Below are 16789 nucleotides of genomic sequence, written 5' to 3' on the forward strand. Positions count from 1 at the left end.
ATAACATGTGCCTCAGCCCCTGCTGTGACGTTCGCAGCAAATTCACGCAACCACTGCAAGGTGCTCCTGTCTTTACCTTGGCCAGGAATGACACAACTGTTGTTGTTGTGTGCTGTCGAGAACTGTAGGACCTCAGATTTATGTCATTTGCTAAGCTTATTATACAATCTGCTCTAATATACTCTAGATGCTTTTAATGTTAAAAATAAAAAAAACCTAACATACACTTGGCCAGCTACCTGAAAAATATGTATGAGTAAAAGGACATGCCTGCACAGAAATTTTTTAGTAACTTTATTTTATGACTGTTTCTGAAATCACCATGTTTTATTTCACCTGCTGGCTTTCAGGTACTGACAGGTGATCTGATGCTATGACAAATGTATTGTCAGCTTCTCCAAAGGAAAGAGAAGATGCTATCTTGACCTTCCAGTATTCTCACTCCTCCATCAGCAAAATATATTATGACACTCACTCTATTGCCATTACAGTGTCTTCATCTAACCTTTGCCCAAAACAAAAGGTTGCCCTGGATTATAACACTTGTATTTTTTTTTCTTTCTTTTTGCTACCTTCCTAGTTTGTAATCATATCATTAAACTTATTATTATCATAGATTCATTTTTCACACATTTCAAAGTCGCATGAGCATGAGAATATTAAAAGACCTCTGTAGGCTAAACATTCATTCATTCAAAAAGTTTTTACTGAATAACTATAATGTGTAAGGAATTATGCTTGATTCTTTAGGGAATACAAAAATATAAATAAAATATGATTGTTACTCTCAAGCATAAAACCCTTTGGTCCAAATGGTATGCCATCATTAAAATAAACCTATTATTTAGAAATATTTCTTAGAAAAATATGATAACTCTTTTAATGAAACTTGATACAGTAATGTGTAATAGTGAAAAGAAGATATTCTACCAGTAAAGGACCTCAGCAAAACTCTGTAACTCTTCATTTGGTATATGGCAACCACAGGCAGGATGGTTAACCACTCAAAGGTTTAGAGCTGATCTGAGACTCAAATGAGAGGAAGCATGTGTAAGTGCTGTACAGCTGTTAAGTAACATAAAAATGGCAGTTTTCATTATTTTCCAGACCAAACTGATGTCCACTTTAAACACTTGGAAATGACAATGAGCAACAATGGCAAAGACCACGTTCTATCCTAACACGGGACCGTCACTCATTTCCTCAGCTGGGAATGCTCACTTCTTTGCTCGCTTAATTAAACTTATCTTTCAACTACTAATTCAGATTTCTTTCTCAAGGAAGCCTTCCCTGGCCCTTTAGACTGGTCAGGTCCTTCTATAATAAGTGCTGACAGTACTGTCCGCCTCTCCCTGACAGTCCTCACCATAACCTATACTCTAGCTGTGGGAGCCCCTGGTTCAGCTTTGTTACCACAGTCACACTGTGAACTCCATGAGGGTAGAAGTTGTGTCTCATGTTGTCGCTATTCATTCTCCAGCACATTTATGTCTGACTTACAGGATAAACATTGGAAAAAAGTTATAAAAAGAAGTGCCATTTAGAAGGACAGCTAGAAACTTAAGGCCTATTCATAGTGTTGTTGTTGTTCTGTTGTTAGGTGCTGTCGACTTGGTTCCAACCCATAGCGACCCTATGCACAACAGAACGAAACACGGCCCAGTCCTGCACCATCCTTACAATGATTGTTATGCTTGAGCCCATTGCGGCAGCCACTGTGTCAATCCACCTCATTGAGGGTCTTCCTCTTTTCCGCTGACCTGTACTTTGCCAAGCATGATGTCCTTCTCCAGGGACTGATCCCTCCTGACAACATGTCCAAAGTATGTAAGATGCAGCCTCGCCATTCTTGCTATTAAAGAGCATTCTGGTTGTACTTTCTCCAAGACATATTTGTTCGTTCTTTTGGCAGTCCATGGTATATTCAATATTCTCTGCCAACACCACAATTCAAAGGCGTCAATTCTTCTTCAGTCTTCCTTATTCATTGTCCAGCTTTCACATGCATATGTATGATGCGATTGAAAATACCATGGCTTGGGTCAGGCGCACCTTAGTCTTCAAGCTGACAACTTTGCTCTTCAACACTTTAAAAAGGTCCTTTGCAGAAGATTTACCCAATGCAATGCATGTTTTGATTTCCTGACTGCTGCCTCCATGGCTGTTGATTGTGGATCCAAGTAAAATGAAATCCTTGACAACTTCAATCTTTTCTCCGTTTATCATGATGCTGCTCATTGGTCCAGTTGTGAGAATTAATTTTTGTTTTCTTTATGTTGAGGTGCAATCCATACTGAAGGCTGTGGTCTTTGATCTTCATCAGTAAGTGCTTCAAGTCCTCTTCACTTTCAGCAAGCGAGGTTGTGTCATCTGCATAATGCAGGTTGTTAATGAGTCTTCCTCCAATCCTGATGCCCCATTCTTCTTCATACAGTCCAGCTTCTCAGATTATTTGCTCAGCATACAGACTGAATAGGTATGGTGACAGAATACAGCCCGGGCGCACACCTTTCCTGACTTTAAACCATGCAGTATCCCCTTGTTCTGTCCAAACAACTGCTCTTGATCTATGTAAAGGTTCCTCATGAGCACAACTAAGTGTTCTGGAATTCCCATTCTTCGCAATGTTATCCATAATTTGTTATGATCCACACAGTCCAATGCCTTTGCATAGTCAATAAAACACAGGTAAACATCCTTCTGGTATTCTCTGCTTTCAGCCAGGATCCATCTGACATCAGCAATGATATCCCTGGTTCCACGTCCTCTTCTGAAACCGGCCTGAATTTCTGGCAGTTCCCTGTCGATATAGTGCTACAGCCGTTTTTGAATGATCTTCAGCAAAATTTTGCTTGTGTGTGATATTAATGATATTGTTCTATAATTTCCACATTTGGTTGGATCACCTTTCTTGGGAATAGGCATAAATATGGATCTCTTCCAGTCAGTTGGTCAGGAAGCTGTCCTCCATATTTCTTGGCATAGACGAGTGAGCACCTCCAGCGCTGCATCACTTTGTTGAAACATCTCAATGGATATTCCATCAATTCCTGGAGCCCTGTTTTTCGCCAGTGCCTTCAGAGTAGCTTGGAATTCTTCCTTCAGTACCACCGGTTCCTGATCATATGGGACCTCTTGAAATGGTGGAACATTGACTAATTCTTTTCAGTATAATGACTCTGTGTATTCCTTCCATCTTCTTTTGATGCTTCCTGCGTCATTTAATATTTTCCCCATGGAATCCTTCACTATTGCAACTCAAGGCTTGAATTTTTTCTTCAGTTCTTTCATCTTGAGAAACACCGAGTATGTTCTTCCCTTTTGGTTTTCCATTTCCAGCTCTTTGCACGTGTCATTATAATACTTTACTTTGTCTTCTCGAGCTGCCCTTTGAAATCTTCTGTTCAGTTCTTTTACTTCATCAATTCTTCCTTTTGCTTTAGCTGCTTGACATTCGAGAGCAAGTTTCAGAGTCTTCTCTGACACCCATCTTGGTCTTTCTTTCTTTCCTGTCTTTTCAATGACCTCTTGCTTTCTTCATAGATGACGTCCTTGATGTCATTCCAAAACTTGTCCGGTCTTCGGTCACCAGTGTTCAATGTGTCAAATCTATTCTTCAGATAGTCTCTAAATTCAGGTGGGATATACTCAAGGTCGTATTTTGGCTCTCGTGGACTTGCTCTGATTTTCTTCAGCTTCAGCTTGAACTTGCGTATGACAAATTGATGGTCTGTTCAACAGTCAGCCCCTGGCCTTGTTCTGACTGATGATATTGAGCTTTTCCATCGTCTCTTTCCACAGATATAGTCAATTTGATTTCTGTGTGTTCCACCTGGTGAGGTCCATGTGTATAGTCGCCATTTACGTTGGTGAAAGAAGGTATTTGCAATGAAGAAGTCGTTGGTCTTGCAAAATTCTGTCATTCGATTTCCAACACTGTTTCTGTCACCAAGGCCACATTTTCCAACTACTGATCCTTCCTCTTTGTTTCCAACTTTCACATTAAAATCACCAGTAATTATCAATGCATCTTGATTGCATGTTTGATCAATTTCAGACTGCAGCCGCTGATAAAAATCTTCTATTTCCTCATCTTTGGCCCTAGTGGTTGGTGCATATATTTGAATAATAGTCGTATTAACTGGTCTTCCTTTTAGGCATGTGGATATTATCCTATCACTGACAGCATTGTACTTCAGGATAATTTTGAAATGTTGTTTTTGACAATGAATGCAACACCATTCCTCTTCCAGTTGTCATTCCCAGCATAGTAGACTATATGATTGTCCGATTCAAAATGGTCAATGCCAGTCCATTTCAGTTCACTAATGCCTAGGATATCGATGTTTATGCGTTCCACTCATTTCTGATGATTTCTAATTTTCCTAGATCATACTTCGTACATTCCAGGTTCTGATTATTAATGGATGTTTGCAGCTGTTTCTTCTCATTTTGAGCCATGCCACATCAGCAAATGAAGGTCCCGAAAGCTTTACTCCATCCACGTCATTAGGGTTGACTCTACTTTGAGGAGGCAGCTCTTCCCCAGTCATCTTTTGAGTGCCTTCCAGCCTGGGGGGCTCATCTTCCAGCACTATATTAGACAATGTTCCACTGCTATTCATAAGGTTTTCACTGGCTAATGCTTTTAAGAAGTAGACCGCAGGGTCGTTCTTCCTAGTCTGTCTTAGTCTGGAAGCTCAGCTGAAACCTGTCCTCCATGCGTGACCCTGCTGGTATCTGAATACCGGTGGCATAGCTTCCAGCATCACAGCCACACGCAAGCCCCCACAGTACGACAAGCTGATAGTGAGATAGATAAAAAGTTATATACCTATACTTGTCATTTTTATGCCTTCATGTCAGATTAGCTCAGATGGCTTTTAGAAATCTTATGTTCTTACGTTCACATTTTCAGATTGCTGTGTTTGGGAGCCATGATGCACTTTATGGTAATAGTTTCAAGAGAAAAACAGAGGGATAACGCTACAACACCCAAGAGACACGTGATACACGAGATTGGATACTGCTACCTATGAGTTGAAGCATATACTGTTACACAGTAAACTTTTTAAAAAGTATAGTACAGTACATATATAAGCCAGTAACACAGGTGTTCATTATGACTATCAAGACATGTATTATAGGTTATATATGTCCTGTACCATTACACACCTGGAGCCCTGGTGGCATAGTGGTTGAGAGCTACGGCTGCTAACCAAAAGGTCAGCAGTTTGAATCCACCAACTGCTCCTTGGAAACCCTATGGGGCAGTTTTACTCTGTCCTATAGGGTCGCTGTGAGTCGGAATCGACTCAGTGACACTGGGTTTATTATATGCCTCACAGTGGAATCGCTTTGTATACAAGAGACATGAGATCCACATGTTCCATGTGGGAAGCTGATGAATTCCATTATAACCTTATGGGACCGCAGATGCGTACGTGGTCAGACGTTACCCGAACGATGTTATGTAGGGCGTGACTGTACTGTTATTTGAAAGTAGATGTAGATTAGTTTTAAATGAATATTGCAAAGTCTGAGGCAACCACTAGAAAAATGTTAACAGTATAACAGATAGGCAAAGGATGTAGAGAATATGGAATCATATGATATGCTCAATTAAAACCTGAGAAGGCAGGAACAAGAGAGGAAACTAAAAAAAGAAACAACCATTGCAACAAACAGAGAAGTTACAAATACAGCCGGTATTAATCCAATTATATCAATAATCACTTCAAATGCGAGTGCTCTAAATACACCAATTAAAAGACACAGACAGTGGGTTAAAAGATCAAAGTATGTGTTGTCTACAAGAAATCCAGTTTAAATACAAAGGCACAGACAGAATAAAAGTAGAGGGATGGAGAAAGACACATGATGCTAACACTAATCAAAAGAAATTTTCAGTAGCTATATTAATTTTAAGGAGCCCTGGTGGAGCTGTGGTTAAGCACTGAGCAGCTAACAGAAAGGGTGGTGGTTCGAACCCAGTAGCCGCTCTGCGGGAGAAAAGATGCGGCAGTCTGCTTCGTAAAGGTTACAGCCTTGAAAACCCTATGGGGCAGTCCTACTCTGTCCTTTAGGGTCACTATGAGTCAGAATCAACTATTCAGCGGCAATGTGTTTCTTTTAGGCTTACAGTTGCTTAACCTCTCAATTTTTTTAGTCCTTCAGGTAACATTTTTTAAACGTCTAAAGCCATTAAAATAGAAATTCTTCCAATGTTTCAGAGCACCATTAAAAATACAAAGTTACTAGCTTCATAAACCATGACTTGTACTTTACCTGTAATAGAATGAAGGGAATGAACCACATAGTAATTAATCTTTAGACAAATAAAACAAACCGTAAACGGAAAATATAGCTTTAAGATTCCTTCTTTGTGAAAGTCACCCAAGATAAAAATCTCTTCTAAAAATAAATTAATGGACTACAGCTTTTGTGAAGTTCTATTTTGTATAAACTTCTGTTTTTTTTTTTCCCCTTAGTAGCTAGTCCTTCCTCTATTAAACAAGGTTCATTCTTTGTGAAAAACCTGAAATCAAAAACCCATTTCAAACCCTCAGGTAAAAACATCCCTATGGAAAAAACTGTGCCTCTTCTCTTTGTATCGCTGACAGCTATTCCAAATCACACACACAGAGACGGTTCTGCAGCAGAAGTCGAGCTCTCCAAGAAAACACGTGGAAGCACCATCAGTTCACAGGTGATCCTGCAAGAGGCGGATGAGGACTTAACTTCTGCTGACGCCCTTTCAATCTATAACACCAAGATGAAGGAAATTCTCCTGAACTCATTTCTTTTCTTCCTACACAAACAAGTACAATTTTATGCAGCTGCCAAAACCATTTTACACTTACAATCTCCAAAAGACAGTTATTCAAAAGAATCATCAAAATACATCTGGAAATCAAATACCTACTTTGACGACATAATTGAACCTTCGGGTATCCTGGATTGCACTTGAGAAGTCTAAGCGATTGAAAGCTTCTCCCAAGGTACAGTAGCCATGCCTCTGGCAAAAAGAAACACAAAACAGTTAAAATAAGTGAAATTAGTTAACCAGTCAAAACTAACTGACCGTGTCAATTCTGTGCAATTTTTTTTATTTGACAAAGGCATTTGTTGTTATTCTGCAAATGTATTCCAGATTTAGATGAGAATACGGAAAAATAATAGCAATGTGAAATTTAAGCCACTTATGTAATAATCAAGACATTATGAATTAACTCTCCGTTTTTATATTATTGCCTATGTAATGGCACTGGAAACATACTTATTGAGTATCTTGCCAGATTCTTTTGCTGGAGACAAGCTGGGGGCAGGTATAAAAATTAAGTTAAGATGACATAAAAACTGGATGTATTTTAGGCTATGCAGCAAAAATACACAAATCATCTGTTCAGCTATTATGAAGATACATTTGCTATAAATACATATGTTTAAACATATTAACTGCAAAGGAGTTTTTATTGTTTCAATGTTGAAAGTATGAATGACCACAAAGGATCAAGAAGTTAAAAGGAACCTGGGTACTAAGAAGTAGCATCTCCCGGGCACTGAAAAACAACTTCAGGTGAAGACTGAAGGAAATGGGGAGGTTTTGATCCAACAACTGGTAATTTCTAGGCTGGAGAACATGGACTCAACAAACCAAACAAGTGGATAATCAGACCTACAGGTCCAAAAGTCAAAGGAAACAAGCAAACTTGAGTATGTCTTTCTTTAGTATCTCAAACACTACTATTCTATTTTAGGTATTTTTCTTTAATGAGATATCCTATGTTCTACATTGGTTTGCGTGGATTTGCATTTTAGCTTTCAGGAGTCCTTTTAAATTCTACACTCTGTATTTGAAACACAGATTTCATTTCAGACTTGTGGAAGCAGATAAACTGGAAAATAATCAGAGAAAACCTGAGGCAACAGATTACTTCTCGAATTTAAACAGAGGACATGAGATGGTCTAGTAAAAATAGTTGGAGTACTAACACCTTAATTTCAGATGCACTTTTTTTATAAAGGCTAATTTAGTTTTGTGTCTAAGTCCCAATAACAGTCCTAATGTGTTGATGAATCAACGAAATACATTCATTTAAAAAATTCAATATGTATTTTTCTGAAAGTCCGCTGCATGCAAAATTTTTTCCTGGAAGCAGTGGGGGAAGCAAGGATACATATGCAGACTGTGATCTGGTATCCATTTCGGCTGATATTCCTATTTTAAGTTCTTCCTCTTCTCAGCCCACAGAGTTCTAAATAATGTTACACAGACACCTTTTCGAGGTATCCGCACATCTCAGAGTGGCCTCTTCTTTCTTTGGGAATTAACTCTGGTTCACAGAGTGGACCACAGATAACAGGCTTGAAGCACATGTCCTTGTCCACCTTTTCAGGAGGATTGAAACCTTAACAGGTAACCCCAGAAGCTGCAAGCAAACACAGGCTGCCATGCGGATAAGCAGCAGAAATATCGGGTCTGCAGCAAGTGGGAAGAATATATACACGGACAACGAGATGCAGAGACATGGAAGGGGGTGCGCTACCCTTCCAGCTCCAGTTCTGGTCCTTCCTGAGCCCCGGTTATACCCGCTGGCAGGATCCATGTAATACCCTGCACCGTCAAGAATTCCTCTTTTGCTTCCTATGCTAGGTTAAAGTGGATTCTCTTTTCTGTAATCAGTGTGTTAACACAAAGCCAAAGAAATATTTAATAGTCTTTCATAAGCGGGCAGTGTAACCATATGCCACACATGCACACACACACATACACACAACGATTGGGAGTCACTGTGTCAGAAGATCCTCATATATTAGAACGTGAAGCACAGATTTGATATTGGAAAAGAAATAATTTATTTGATACGGTATTACATATACATTAGAAACAAAACAAAATACACTCTTAGAATACTTACTTCTCTTGTGCTTTCTTTATGGACGTAGATCCATTTTTCACGATAAAAACCTTCAGAATAAAAATTAACTGTGTTTTAAAAGTTGGTAAATCATTCCAAAATGAAAGCTTAAAGGCACTTCAGTAATTGCATATGCTAACAAAATGATCTGACTTACTGTATAGGCAGGAGTTGCTTTTACTTAGTTAAATGTAAGCAAAAGTGCTTTGTTTCCTAATATGGGCTTAAAAGGAACTGAAAGACCTTGTAAGAAAATGACTTAAGACAGTCCCAAGCCTTAATACCTTAGAAGAAAATTCATGTTATTAATAACTACAGTAATATCAAAACATACACATTACAAAAATGCAATTAAATTAACAAGCTCTTAGGAACCCTAATAAAATTTCTATTCCTCCCTTATTGATTTCATATGGTATTCCATATGTGTAAATTTTTCATATAACTCAAATCTCAAACTTCAAGGAACACCTTATATAACTATATTCTCCATATGACCCTATCTTCTTCAATAAACCTGTTGCCGTCGAGTCTGTTTTGATTCATAGTGACCCTACAGGACAGGGCAGAACTGCCCCATAGGGTTTCCAAGGCTGAAATCTTTTGGAAGCAGACTGCCACATCCTTCTCCTGCAGAGCCGCTGGTGGGTTCCAGCTGCCAACTTTTCAGTTAGCCGATTTTAGAATCTCCCGGGGATTTTGATATACTTAACCAAGGTAGCTTGAGACACTAAAATACTTTATTAAGACACGGAAAGGATAAACAAAACCATAAAAACTCTAGAAAAAGGTTAGTATGACAGTACCACCACCAATCCTAACTGATGACTTGCCATCTCCCTGATCCAAAGTTGAAGAGGCGCTCAACACTCCTGCTTCTTTACCATCTTTTCCAAGATTTAACAGGAGTTAAAGTATCACAGCACTGTAACATTTTCTTACTAAGCATCGACCAAATATGAAAACTGTTAAGGCACTTTCACTAAAGCCAGATGAAGCCAAACATGCATTTTCACTGTTTAAATACATTTAATTAAAAGCTTTCCCAATTTTTATTCTTATTTTCTTTGATGAAATAAGAAAATAAAACCGTAAGTTTTTGTTTTGCTTAGGAGTGAAACACAGAGGCTTGATGAATGAAATTCATGACTGCTGTTCAAAGAAATACAGCAAGCCCTGGCCGCCGTTCGGATCCACCAGCTGCTCTTTGGAAATCCCATGGGGCAGTTTTACTCTGTCCTGTGGGGTTGCTATGAGTCGGAATTGACTCGATGGCAAAGGGTATTCAGTCATTTAGATATGTCGGTTATTTTGTGGTTTTTGCAATCTTTTGCTTTGCCTGTTTACTAGCTAAACTAAATGATTTCACTAAAATGACTGAGTTATAAAAAGTCTGATCCTTAAGTCAGTGGTCAGTACTTGATCACCTTTTACTTCACAAGGCAGCATGTCAAAATAATTTAGCATAGCAATATATTCAACAGCTAAAATATAAAATTATTAATGAAAATGATCTTACATTGAGTATCTGTATCATTTCTAAAGTGGTCCTTTTTCCTTTTTTTGGATGTATATTCACACTCTTCATTATTGAATATTTCTTCGTCTTCACTATTTAAGATACTGAAATAAAGATACATTTTATTAAAATAACTTTTCAGGGAGATCTACACTTCGCTTCTCTTTTGTAAGATAACACAATAAATACTTGGTTTACAATTCAAGAGACTAAAATAAAAATCATGTTAAATTCTAAAAGCAGCTAGTTAATTTTCAAAGCCAGAGATCATGGGCTTGAAATTATATTTTCATTTTGAGAAAGAGATTTATCCTGGCTCCTTCGAGAATGCTACACCAGGAATAAATGAACTTCCAAAATCAGTACTGAGCCGATTTTACAATCTCCCGGGGATTTTGATATACTTAACCAAGGTAGCTTGAGACACTAAAATACTTTATTAAGACACGGAAAGGATAAACAAAACCAGAAAAACTCTAGAAAAACGTTAGTATGACAGTACTACCACCAATCCTAACTGATGACTTGCCATCTCCCTGATCCAAAGTTGAAGAGGCGCTCAACACTCCTGCTTCTTTACCATCTTTTCCAAGATTTAACAGGAGTTAAAGTATCACAGCACTGTAACATTTTCTTACTAAGCATCGACCAAATATGAAAACTGTTAAGGCACTTTCACTAAAGCCAGATGAAGCCAAACATGCATTTTCACTGTTTAAATACATTTAATTAGAAGCTTTCCCAATTTTTATTCTTATTTTCTTTGATGAAATAAGGAAATAAAACTGTAAGTCAACAACTAAACAACTTGAATACATTTTTCTTAAAAAAAAAAGTTTCTTCCTTCTAATCAAAAAATAATTATGTAAAATAGCAATCCTACACCCACAAAAATAAAGACACATAAAATTTTTATTTTTCAACACATTGGTAACTAAGATTGTTTTCAATTTGAAAGCAAGGAAGGGGCTTTGTGTAGGTAAGCTTCAAGTATGTGGAACTGATGCTCACAAACAAGGAAGTAAAATTGCTTTATTTCTCCATCATCATTCTTTGACAGGAAAATTGTTTACAAGCCCCTTCCACTCACCACTATTCACTTTTAATAAAAACAGCTGAGTCTGCCAAATGAATCTATTTATCATTGTCACAATAGACTTAAACAGCACTAGAGTAGTTGTAAATCACCAAGACAAGCCGAAGTGCATTTAGAAAAGCGCACAAACAAACTCAACATTCAACGGCAGGCATTAAATAACACCAGTTCATGGAAATGTGTTGATCCTGGTTGAATCTTATGTTTAATCTCATATTATTTTGTTGTCATTGATTCAAATATTGAATTTAGACGCTTCCAAATTTGAAAAGCTTTTCTAACTAAAATCACAAACATCACAGGAAAAGTAGAAACACACTGTTTTCTAGAAACTGTCGCAGAAATGAAACCAGATAAAGGGGGGAGAGGGACAAATGCTGTGTATCTAAAAAACATGGTGGCTGTTGCACTTCCGCTAGAGTCTCTTCAAGCATGGTGCAGAAAGGAGAATAAACCTGAGTAAGTGCCCACTGACACATTCAGCCTGCTTTCAGGACTTGCCCTTGGATGGCTGGGCCAGTTTCAGATTCTTCCACATTTGAAGGGAGGGCAAATGTCTCGTTTCATTTCTGGCTGGAACACATGCAGGGTTGGCTACAGTAATGGCATCTTTCTAGTAAATGTTACAGGCTGCATTGATGTTGGCTTTCTGGGGCTCTCCAAACTAGTGGACACCTGAGGTTGAATCCAACCAACTGGGCCCGTGTGGACAGTGAAACAACTGCACTTCGGAGTTAAGACCCTAAACCCACTGCCATTGAGTCGATTCTGACTCACAGCGATCCTATAGGACAGAGTAGTACTGCACCATAGCGTTTCCCAGGCTGTAATCTTTATGGAAGCAGGCTGCCACATCTTTCTTCTGTGGAGCGGCTGGTAGGCTCAAACCTCTGACCTTTTGGTTAGCAGCTGAGCACTTAACCACTGCACCACCCGGGCTCCTGCTAAGGCCCTAGGGGAGGTCTATGTTAGACTTCAGCCCCTACAAATGATAAGGAAAAATGGCTATTTTAAAGTAACTATGAAGAATTAGATGGTGCCCAGCTACTACGAATGAGCTCCCTGACAAGGAACAAAACAGGAGAAACGTGTGGAGCAGAACTCAAATTCATGTAAAAAGACCAGACTTAATGGTGTGACTGAGACTGGATGAAACCTAGAAGCTATGGCCCCTGGACGCTATGTTAACCCCGAACTAAAACCATTCCTGAAGACCACTCTTCAAAGATTACACTGGACTGTAAAACATAAAATAACACTCGTGAAGAGTGTGCTTCTTATTTCAAGCAGATACAGGAGACCAAATGAGTGGCTCCCGTCTGGAGGCAGGATGAGGGTGCAGGAAGGGATAGGAGCCAATTGGATGAACATGGGAAACCTGGGGTAGAAAGGGGGAGTGTGCTGTCACATTGTAGGGATTGCAGCTAGGGTCACATGACAGTATGTGTATAAAATTTTGTATGAGATTAACTTCAGCTGTAAACTTTCACCTGAATAATAAAGTAACTATGAATAAGGAAGGCTGAAGAAAAATTGAAGCCTTTAAATTATGGTGTTGGTGGCGAGTATTGAATGGATTACCAGAAGAACGAACAAGTCTGTCTTAGAAGAAATACAGCCAGAATGCTCCTTAGAAGTGAGGAGAGCAAGACTTTGTCTCACGTACTTTGGATACATTATCAGGAGGGATCAGTCCCTGGAGAAGGACTCAAGCTCGATAAGGTAGAGGGTCAGTGAAAAAGGGGAAGATCCTCAACAAGATGAATTGACACAGTGGCTACAACAATGGGCTCAAACATACCAACGATTGTGAGAATAGCGCAGGACCGGGCGGTGTTCCGTTCTGTCCTATGCAGTGTTGCTATGAATCAGAACCAGCTTGATGACCCTAACAACAATTAACTTAGTTGCTATTTTCCTCAAGTATTACAAAGACATCTTAAAAAAAAAAAAAAGAAAAAGCTGTATTTTTTTTTTAGTGTGGTTGTTATACCGTCAGGTAAAAAACTGTAAAAGTAGGGAAGAAAAATAAATGTTTCTAACATTAAAATTCAACATATCAAAATAGTATTCAATATTGTGTAATCTTTTTCCATTTCACATATATGCAAACTATGAATCAACCACATTTCACAGACAGTGCTTCCTCCTTTAATGACCTTTGGTTTCCGAACAAGATAACTATCACCTACCCTGATACGCAGGTGGCTTAAAAAACCAGTGGAACCTCACACAGCATGACAGCTTAAAAATACAGACAACAGATGTACTTGCGAGAACTACAGGGTACCTGCAAACTTAAAAGCAGACCTTTTTTAACTCCCCACATCCGAAGCTACGTGTACCATCAGCACTACAGTCACCCTTTTTTAGGCAGAGTGCCTAAAAGGCGGTGAAACTCCAGAGTTTCTTTAGTAAACTCACTGCACAATGCATGCTTTTTCTTCCATATTCATTTCCAATCAAGAAAAAGGAGAGTATAGAGAAAAATTGCTAAAACAACTCTAAATAGAAAATAATCTAAGGCCAAGCACAGAAATTATTTTTTTCTTATAAATCAATGCCAAAAGTTAGAATGCTATTTTAACACTGCCCAAGTGTGAACTGATCATTTTCCTAAATGACAATCCTCTTCCTAAGGATGGCCTATTAAAAATCTACATTTTCCTTTGATGACATTTTTCGTAAAGAGGCAGATAACGTGGTCTTAAAGCTTCATTTCCCAAACCATTTTAGGGTTCTAAGTATAGTCTTTAAAATAATGTGCTGTTTTGGGTTGTTATACTCAAATCATTTTCATACAATTCTAGGAAAATAAGCCTCCAGTTTGTAAAATCACTCAACAAAGGTAGCAGTGCTGTAAAATACGTCACAAAACTTTGGTTACCAGTAATAAAAATTACCAGTTTGCGAGTGACTTCAACAGGTTTTTTTGTTTTTTCAGGTATGTTCTAATAATCATAAAAGTAATAGAAATTCAAACAATAGAAAAGTAAAAAAAGAAAAATCTCCCTCTCCCATTCTACCCCTTAATCAGCCATTAAAAAAAATCTTTTCTGTTTTTATTTACTCTGGTTGCTAATTTTATAATTCCAAAAAATATGCAAATACTTCTATTTCTTGAATTGTATATAATGATAAGTAATCAACCTTCTTATTACACTCCTCTCAATTCTGGTTAGCAGTTCATCATTCAACATCTATCAACGCACGCCCAATCTTATTGCAATTCTTTCCTCCCCCTTTTCTTTGCCCCTTGCCAACCCTGATGATTCTGAAGAAAGTCCCAGGTGTGATGGTAAAGACTAAGACACCAGGTATTATGTCATTTCACATGCAAATGTTTCAGAATTTTAAGTCCTGTTGTGATTAGTGTACATACTGTCCTTCATGGACAAGTTCTTCTGCAGCTGAGCTAGGGATCTCCCACGCACGTTGTACGTTCTCTTCAAATGTCTGATGTCTCTTAACGGTGCCCGAGTCGGCAGCTGAGATACCCTGCTAAACTATCCACTGCCTTAGGTTGCTCAGCCTGACTCAGTGTAGGGCAGGACCTGCTGCCTGAGCTTCTGCCTGGCCCTGTCACAGTGTGAGCTAGGGATGGGTGATCTAGGCTGTTAGACTATGTACCTGGATGACTGGACTTCCCAGCATGGGTACTTCTGCTACTGCTAGGCACCACAGCCACCCAGTGGGCTCCCCAGACTCTTCCCTCACATGCCCATATCACTGCTCCATGCCTGGAGTCAGGCACCCCAGTCACTGTTACATGACCTTCAGGGGTTGGGGAACAGGGGGATACAGCAGGATGTACTCCGACTGTGCACCTCAATTACTTGCCCTGCTAGGTGTCCCTGGACACCTTCCCAGCAGTGTTTTCCACCACTTCTGGGGGTTGGTCTCCTCAATACTACCTCAGACTCTTCCTATCAAGTAGGTTTCTTTTTTTTCTTTTTTCAGTCAAATGCTGTATGCTTCAGTATCTTACAGAGCCTGTGTCTTTTCAGGTCCACCAAGACGTTTAGAGTTGCTTTCCCCCCATCCCTTTTTTAAAATAAATATAGTATATATTTACAACTACTGTTCTTAGGTCCCATCGGGGCTCCTTATATTTACAGTATTTAATATATATTTTTAGTCATTTTCTTGGGTTTTACATGGGAGGAGAAATTGCAGCATCTGCTCTGTCCGACTTGTTGAAATCAGAATCTTGTAAAGCTGCATATAACCAGTTATGCCTATGACTGTAGTAGGCTGGACTGCGACCTCCGAAAAGATGCAACCAAGTTGTAATTCCTGGTACGTGTGAACGTGACCTTATTTGGAAGTGTACTAAAGGACAAATCTCAAGATGTGATCATCCTGGGTCATCCAACCAAAAAACCAAACCCAGTGCTGTTGAGTCGATTCCAACTCATAGTGACCTATATGGGTTAACCAGGTGCCACCTTAATCTAGTGGTTTTCTTAGACCAGGAGGCACACATAGACACACAGAGAAGAAGGCAGCCATGTGAAGATGGAGGAAGAGACTGGAGTGATGTGTCCACACGCCAAGGAACACCAAGGGCTGCCAGCAACCACCAGAAGCTAGGAGAGAGGCATGACGTGGATTTTTCCCTCCGAGCCTCTAGACAGGACCAACCCTGCTGACAGCTTGACTTCAGAGAGAATACATTCATGTTATTTTAAGCCACAAAAGTTTGTGGTAATTTGTTAGAACAGCCCTAGGAAATTAGTAGTTATTTATCTTTTTAAGTGACTTCAATTTGATATTGATCTTGAAAGTCACATAAAAAAACAAACCAAACCCACTGGTTCTGACTCATAGTGATTCTACAGGACAGAGTAGAACTGCCCCACGGGGTTTCTAAGGCTACAGTCTTTATGGAAGCAGAATGCCACATTTTTCTCCTGCAGAGAGGCTGGTGGATTTGAACCACCAACCTTTTGGTTAGCAGCCAAGCGCTTAACCACCAGCTGATCTCTTCACCAGTACTGTACCAGAGCTCTCTGGAAAGGCATACCTGTGGTATCAGCTGTACCATTCAAATAGGGAAGACCTTAGGGAGAGAGAAACTCAGCCCAAATGTCTTGTCTGAAAGATTTTATATACCAAAGTAAATATGATATTAAAATAAATAAATAAATAAATAACCTCAAACACAGTGGTTGATGAATATCCCCAGGCTGACGTTCTCTGACATTTCTTCCAGAATCTCTTTGGCTATACATCCTCTTTCAAGCACAAGCT

The 16789-nt window shown here is 39.1% G+C and overlaps 1 protein-coding gene across 2 annotated transcripts in view; it reads right to left on the reverse strand.

Annotated features, from left to right (window-relative positions):
* The window catches only part of FBXO25 (F-box protein 25), a 78877-nt gene that overhangs the window by 35273 nt on the left and 26815 nt on the right, over nt 1-16789 (reverse strand). For both annotated transcript variants that reach the window (XM_064294982.1, XM_003411861.4), the window contains exons 3-5: nt 10441-10544; nt 8922-8971; nt 6926-7018 (exon numbers count right to left, since the gene is read on the reverse strand). In XM_064294982.1, the coding sequence (XP_064151052.1) occupies nt 6926-7018; nt 8922-8971; nt 10441-10544 (247 nt within the window). The remainder of the gene's footprint in view (nt 1-6925; nt 7019-8921; nt 8972-10440; nt 10545-16789) is intronic.

The sequence above is a fragment of the Loxodonta africana genome, chromosome 12, assembly GCF_030014295.1.
Source record: "Loxodonta africana isolate mLoxAfr1 chromosome 12, mLoxAfr1.hap2, whole genome shotgun sequence".
Lineage (NCBI taxonomy): Eukaryota > Metazoa > Chordata > Mammalia > Proboscidea > Elephantidae > Loxodonta > Loxodonta africana.